This window comes from Maniola hyperantus, chromosome 2 (genome assembly GCF_902806685.2).
Source record: "Maniola hyperantus chromosome 2, iAphHyp1.2, whole genome shotgun sequence".
NCBI lineage: Eukaryota > Metazoa > Arthropoda > Insecta > Lepidoptera > Nymphalidae > Maniola > Maniola hyperantus.
The window spans coordinates 12740494-12748696 of record NC_048537.1 but is presented as its reverse complement, the minus strand read 5'-3'; the positions used below and the strand labels follow the sequence as shown (position 1 = coordinate 12748696).

Genomic DNA, 8203 nt, shown 5'->3' with positions numbered 1-8203 from the left:
GCCAACGAGTAACGACGCAAGAGATATTATTGCATTCAGAGTTGTACTGCTCTAATCCGTTACTTTTATAGTCCAATATGGAACGGAATCCAATCCAACAAGACCGGAGACCAGTCGCCAACTCCAGGCTGCTACGAATTAAAAAACCAATAACTTTTTCTTGGCCCAATCGATCGCGAGATAGTTAAGTTAGCCACTAGATTATTACTTATGTTATAAGTATAACACCAACTTACACAGAGAATTGAACCTCAAGAGTACGCATACACAAGGTTTTACATGAAAACAAAATGGTAAATTGTTGGCGGGGGACAGGGGAGAGTGCTTTGTTGTGATTGGTGGACTCAAAAGTCACGTAATCAAAACAATGTACGGAATGAGGGTACCGAACGGGCGCGGGCCGACTTTTATGCTAAGCAACTGCCTAAGCTTGGCAATCGGGAGTGTCCGGCTTTTAGGCGTCTATAGGTGGTGGTCTGTGCCAACCACCGAGGAGAAACTGGTGCCAACCTACTACACCACCTCCACTTACTTACGGGTGGTAAGTGTTATTACCCACCATCATCATCATCATTATCAACCGATAGACGTCCCCTGCTGGACATAATTGTCTGTAGGGAAGACACGCCACTGAGGGAAGCGACTCCTGCGACTCGTCTGATGTCGTCCGTCCACCTAGTGGGGTACTATGTACCCTGCCCAATGCCATTTTAGCTAAGCAATTACCCACCTTGAATAAATAGGTAAGTACCTACCTAATTATTTTGATCTATGACTTGTTCTGAAAATATTACAATAAAACTTAAAGCTAGCCTTTACTAATTACTATACAAATCATGCCCGTGTAGAATGGTGCTGCATTTCCGCGCTGGACAGCCAGGTTGATCCGTTGCGCAAAAAACGAGCCAGCCCTTCTGTCACCTGTGTTCTGTATTAATCGCGGTGAAATGTCTCGTAATTTTTTTTAGCACTAAGACTCCATAGCCCCAGGGTCTAAACGGCAAACGGAACAAAAATGTAATTCTCGATAAGAGTTATTGTTCTTATTTAATTTTAATACTTATGTGTTACAGATTTAGTTTTAAAACCTTGCTGTAAGTTATTTATATTTGAACAAAACTATTTCTTTAGGTACGACGATAAGTCAATACGCGCCTAATCAGTGATAAGAGAGTTTAGATAACATTGTACAGGTTGTTCGCTTTAAATAAGTATACTAAGTAAATAAAATATTTATAAAGTCAAATACCTCAACAAGATAATTAAACTAGTAGTTTTTGTAAATTTTGAAAAAGTGTTTGACGACCGCTCTGGCGCAGTGGTTAGCGCTGAGATCTTATCAGTGAGAGATTCCGGTTTTGATTCCCGATATTGGTAATTTCGAAATTCATAATTTCTTAATTGTCTCTGGTCTGCTTTGGTGGGAAGCTTCTGCCATGATTAGTTACCACCCTACCGGCAAAGCCGTGCCGCCAAGCGATTTAGCGTTCATGCTACTGATTTCCTAACTCAGTGTCTAATACGGATTGATAGCCACCGCGCTCATTTGACATTTATTTTTAATCCATTGAAGGTTTTCTACGAAAAACCATTTTAGTGTCACTTAGTGACACAGCAATGTAGAGCCAACCAATGTCAATCATTTGACTGGGTGGCTATCATTCAGTGTTAGACACTAAGTTAGCTGGTACCCATGCCCACCTCATGCCGTGTAGAAATCGATATTAAGGAGTTTAATAAAAACTGCTATACCCCTCCAGGGTTAGCCTACTTCATTATTTACCACCAGACGAGATTACAGCCAAGGGCTGACTTGCAATCGAATAAAGATAAAAATAAAACTTTTTCACTTATTTATATTCCAACTAGCTTATGCTTGCGACCTTAGGGATTGAATTTTTAAAAATCCTTTCTTAGCAGATGCCTACGTCATATAGGTAATAGCTATCTGCATGCCAAATTTCAGACCGATCCGTCTAATAGTTTGAGCTGTGCCTTGATAGATCAGTCAGTCAGTCAGTCACCTTTTCCTTTTATATATTTAGGTGTTATCGTATCGGATTCATACCGCAAAACGAGCAACCTGTATTTTGTACTGCCTGACACAGCTAGTGGTGCCCATCCGTTGACATTTGTAGATAATATGTAGTCTTGCAATACCTTCCAATTTGGTAATGAATCACAAAACATGAGAATATAACAATTAATGCACGTGAATGCAGTGGAAGTTTGAAGGGAATTAGTGACACAAATGAAGTGAATATTACAAGTGTGAAGAAAAAGTGCACGTTATCATAACATGAAGTGGAAGGAACGGCACTAATGGGTAAGCGTGACTAATGTTGTAATAATAACAATAAACAGATAATTCATTTACTTCAAAATGTTCCAATTATAACAATAAAAAAATTATTCAAAGTGAATCTTCTAGATATATAAAAGGAAAAGGTGACTGACTGACTGATCTATCAACGCACTGCTCAAACTACTGGACGTATCGGGCTGCAATTTGGCATGCAGATAGATATTATGACGTATTCATCCGCTAAGAAAGGATTTTCGAAATTGCAACCCGTAAGGGGGTGAAATAGGGGTTTGATATTTATGTAGTCCACGCGGACGAAGTGGCGAGCATAAGCTAGTGAATTTATAATAAGTTTGTCATACCTAATCAAATATTATGTATAAAATAATATAATGAGCAAACAATTCTAGCACAAGCATACAGTCTGAAGGTATTTACTATTAAAAGATGTAGAGAGACAAGTCCACTATTTTTTCAAATTACACTGAAATCATAGATTTATAATTATTTACATTAGATGTATCGAATGAAGGAACGAAGAAAAATAGAAAATATTGTTTATGTTTATCATGATTAATTGCTTTAAAAATTATGGTTCGACATATTATTTTAAATTTTGTCACGTGCTAAGATAAACTTATTTAGGTATCTTATAATACTTATATAATTTTTAGTCCGGATTAAAAGTTCCATGCATTTATTTTTATGTCGTAATCTTATCAAATTGAAAGATGGCGGATTCACAAATTTTCATTTAACCAAGTAGGTACCTATACTCTGATTTTTAATTCGGAATTTAAGTGGAATTCTGACGTTGTCATTTTTATACATCAGGGGAGTTATTTGTATGAAAAACAGTGTGACCGCCACCTGAAGTTCGATTTTAACCCCAAATTACATTAAATCCCTATCAAAATAAAAAGCCCTAAGACTTCGCACTTAAATAGGGTGTAATCTTTAACAGTGGAGAGTGGAAACTGGCAGCAATGGGATCGGTTGATTTGAGGATGTAATCTTGACTTATAAATGTTGACCATTTCTTAGTTTATTTTTAGTTCCTTTTAATTATCTTGATGTACCTAAAAGTACACGCTTAGATTATGATTCAGGATTTTTAAAGAAATTCTTTCACAAAAACCTTGTTCTTTACGAAAACAACAAAAAATCGGCCAAATCGGTTGATTTGTTCTCAAGTGATGATCTTACATACATGCGGCAATTGATTTATGTACTTGAATTTACCTATGTACAATATTTAAAGTTTTCTTCTTTGTGGGAATTATTTTATCTCTGGTAACATTAAGAAACGTCAGAATTCCACGGAATTAAAAATCAGACTATAGACAGTTATAAAACTGTGATGTACCTACCTACTGTACGCCGGCGCCGGAGGAGAAACGTGAATTAGCACGAATCGCTAAATATGCCACTACCTTGAACCAATTTCGTTGAAGCAATCACTGCAGCAGGCAAATCGCTTTATTCAGTACCTAGATAATAATTCAACAAAGTGCAAATCAGTTTGGAAAGATTATTATTATTTTAACTGATAAAATAGCGTGGTTATGACTCACTCCAGTAATGAACGACACTACAGTAGCCTGCAAGAAATATGTACATCGACCTTAAGAGATTTCGGATTTGTAGAACGTTGTCTCTGTCACTCAGTGGCGTGCAGCTCATAGAAGCATAAACGCACTGCTTACCCTCATTATAATAAATCAATGCTTAATTTTCAGTATAACCTGCCGTAAAATAAGTTCATACCTAAATGCATACCCTGGCTTAAACTCCTGTGCACGCCACTGCTGTCACTCATACCTATCTCATGTTTTGTCGGTCTCAACGACAAAGACAACGCTCTACGAAACCAATATCTCTTTCTATTGTTAATCAACAATATTTCCTGCCGGGTACTGTACAAAATTTTTGAAACGTACCAAGTTTTTAGCTTGTTCTTCTGGTGAGCGCTGTGATCTTATCAACGGAATGTCCCGGATTCGATTCTTGGCAGGGAAAATTTGGAATTCTATAATTTCTAAATTTCTTCTACCTTGGTCTGGAGGGAGGCTTCAGCCGTGGCTATAGTTACCACCCTACGAAGCCGTGCCGCGAAGCGATTTAGCTTTTCGGTACGAAGCCGTGTAGAAAACCCACAGACCACTAAACCTGAAAATCAAGGGGGTTTAGCTGCTATACTTCTTCCAGGTTAGCCCACTTCCATCTTAGATTGCATCATCACTTACCACAAGATGAGATTGCAGTCAAAGGCTAACTTCATAACTTGTACCTCTCTGAATAAAAAAATAAAGTAAAATATTCTAAGCTAAGTAGTGGTAGATCCACTTGAGGATTCCAGAGGATTTTCTTTGTATTTTAATAACTGTAATAAGAAGTATGTACGGTTACTCAAATAAAAACTTTTCTATTTCTGTTTCAAAAATCATGATCAACCCATCGCCGGCTCACTACAGAGCACGGGTCTCCTCTCAGAGTGAGAAGGGTTTTGGCCATAGTCTACCACGCTGGCCAAGTGCGGATTGGCAGACTTCACACACCTTTGAGAACATTATGGAGAACTCTCAGGCATGCAGGTTTCCTCACGATGTTTTCCTTCACCGTTAAAGCAAGTGTATTTTAATTACTTAAAAACGCACATAACTCCGAAAAGTTAGAGATGCGTGCCCGGGATCGAACCTCCGACCTCCGATTGGAAGGCGGACGTTCTAACCACTAGGCTACCACAGCTTTTTTCAAGTTTCAAAAATAAATTTTTGAAATTTTGTTTTCAGGTTTCGTAATTCTGTCGCTGTGGTTATGGCTGCTGCCAGCGACGGTTCTGTTGAGCCCCCTGCCGCAGATGGAGGAAGAGCAAGAAGAGCCTTGCAGAACCTATACTCACGAAGATCTAATCTATTTAGACTGTGCTGATCGCGGGCTCAGTCAGTTGCCCGGTGGTTTGATTTATAATGTATGTTCTACGTCACCTTTTTTATGATCACAAAATAAATCTAAATAGCAATCTAAAAGTATCTCTACATAGTATAAAATAAAGTCGCTTCCCGCGTCTGTATGTATGTATGTATGTATGAACGCGTAGATCTTTTAAACTACGCAACGGATTCTAATGCGGTTTTCACCAATAGATAGAGTGATTCAAGAGGAAGGTTCATACTTCATAGCTATAGTTTAATTCTCAAAAAATTAGAGATCCCTAGAGAAATTGAAGTAATGTAAATTAGGTCGGAAAAAATTCCTTTCATTTGAGAGTTTCCGAGGCAATGACACCTCAATGACTCCACATTAGTATCTACGTTGCACCCATACGAAGCCGGGGCGGGTCGCTAGTAAAAAAATAAAAGGAAAAGGTGACTGACTGACTGACTGAGGCACAGCTCAAACTACTGGACGGATCAGGCTGAAATTTGGCATGCAGATAGCTATTAGATGACGTTGGCATCCGCTAAGAAAGGATTTTTGAAAATTCAACCCTAAGGGGGTGAAATAGGGGCTTGAGTATAGTCCATGAGGACGAAGTCGCGAGCATAAGCTAGTTTTAAATAAAATACTGTCCATAATATTAAGTTTGTGTATACCTAACATATTATATTCGTACTTAATGTCATAATCATGAAACATCATCATCATCATCATTATCACCGGCACACTACTAAGCACGGGTATCTTCTCAGAATGGGAAGGGTTTAGGCCTTAGTCAGCTACGCCGCTAGCCAAGTGTGGATTGGAATTTTAGAGACTTCACATACCTTTGATTATGGAGAACTCTCAAGCATGCTCACCAAGTCACCAAGTTTCCTCACGACATTTTCCTTCACCGTTAAAGCAAAAGAAAAATCATTAAATTTTTCTTCTGAGTCGCACTATTTAGAATTTGTTTTTCAGGCTCAAGTGTTGCTACTGGGCAACAATAATTTCGCCACATTTCCCGAACAAATGCAGAATTTTAATCAAGTTGAGATATTGGATCTCTCTGGAAACCGTTTATCGGGACCGTTACCTGACTACATCCACAGCTGGCAAAGATTGAATGCACTTAACTTATCAAATAACAACTACGACTCGTGGCTAAGAAGCGAAAATACTTTCAATATTCAAAAATTAGATCTATCAAAAAATAAGATAAATAGGATTGATGAAGACGCTTTCGTGAGAATGTCCCGGCTGACATATCTCGATTTATCGGAGAATCGTATAAATAATCTCCAACTCGCAAGTTTTGCAAGAACAACAAGTTTAGAAGTGCTCATCTTATCCAGAAACTATTTTACAGAAGTTCCAAAATTCCAATCGCCTTCTCTGAGAAATTTGCATTTAAGCAATTGCCAAATTACGAACATAGACATGAACTCCTTGACTGAAATGAACACTCTGCTCGAAATAAATTTGTCACTGAACCAAATTGAATCTATACCTGATAACCTAGCTTCGACCTCCTTACAAGAATTAGATTTGAGTTACAATGAGATATCGACGATAAATGATCGCACCTTTTCAGCATTACCGCATTTAGCGGTTTTAGATTTGAGGGGTAATGAGTTTAAGGAAGTATGGTCAACTTCACACTTTGCCTCAAACCCATTTTTGAGAGAAGTTCGTGTAAAGGGAAACCGTTGGAGCTGTGAAGGTTTTAGAGTCAACCTGCTACTCACTTATGAGTTCATGACAAAGGAGCCGCCGAAAGTTCATGACAGGGGATCCTTGATCTGTTACTCCCCTTCGAATGTGACACAATTGAGTTGGCAGCAGGCGTATATACGTACTTGGCATGCCGATGGAAATGCTACATCGGCTTTCAATATAATGGCTGTATTCCTTGGGATGCTTATAGGAGCTCTTATTACTTCGTGCGTATGTCGAGGCATCATGGCTTTAAACCCACCTGCTCCACGAATAACACCAGAGACAACTGCTTTGAATGGCAATGCAACACAACGACGACCTGATTCAGTGGAGGTAAGAGTGCCATTACGAGAGGAATCGCCTCCGACTTATGACGAAGCCCTCCTAATGCCTTGCTTGAACACTTCTTTCCATTCACTGCCAGATTTTGTTGATGAAGAAGAAAATAATACTAATAATAGAAGATATAGAAGGTCTAGATCGATTGGTGATTTGACCGAAACGAGACCAAGGGTCCATGACAGACGGTCAGTGAGACGAGCAGTAGACATTAATATAGATTGAATTTGTGTTTTATAAGTAATAATTATTATAATTTATATTTATAGCAGGTATGGGACTTAGAATGTGTTGTATACGATTGATAATGATTGGTTCGTAGTGTTTAAGTTAAGAGCATTAATTGTTTTAAGAAATAAAATTAAATTAAAAAATATTAAAAATATTTTTGTATAAATAACAGTTTTCCAAAACAAAATTATTTATTTCGTAATAATTTATTTTGCTACCCCTACCGACATCTAGTGGCATGCTTTGAACATTGTATGCAAGGCACACCACGGCCCAACCGGTGCTATGTTGTTAATGCTCTTGCTGCTAGATGGCACTGAAATAAAAATATAGATAGTCATCTGCTAGCTAACAGTGCCACCAACTTATCTGTTCAGGTGGGCAAAAATGGAACTAGAGTTGAGTTAGCCGCCATTTCAAAATCCACGCAGACGAAGTCGCGGGCATCAGCTAGTGTTGCAATATATGAATCTTGAAAGAATTTTGATTCTATTTTTTCTTGGTGAACTTCTTAAATAGCAAAACCAAATACTCTCCTAGCGACGCTGTCACCTGAATATAAGTTGGTGGTACTGTACATTGTCCTGGAAATAGTTTTTAAAACCGTGAGCTCAGTAGCAACGGATAACACTATTATGAATTCAATATTACCCACTATCAAGTCAACAAAGTATGATAGAGATATTT

General features: G+C 38.2%; 1 protein-coding gene across 1 annotated transcript; it reads left to right on the top strand.

Annotated features, from left to right (window-relative positions):
- The first annotated feature begins 2087 nt into the window (after nt 1–2087).
- Nucleotides 2088–7670, top strand: LOC117989618 (leucine-rich repeat-containing protein 15-like). The gene is made up of 3 exons (XM_034977000.2): nt 2088–2326; nt 5098–5276; nt 6209–7670. Exons 1-3 carry the CDS (start codon nt 2323–2325, stop codon nt 7508–7510), a joined length of 1485 nt encoding a protein of 494 aa, XP_034832891.1. The 5' UTR covers nt 2088–2322; the 3' UTR covers nt 7511–7670.
- Nucleotides 7671–8203: the final 533 nt, after the last annotated feature.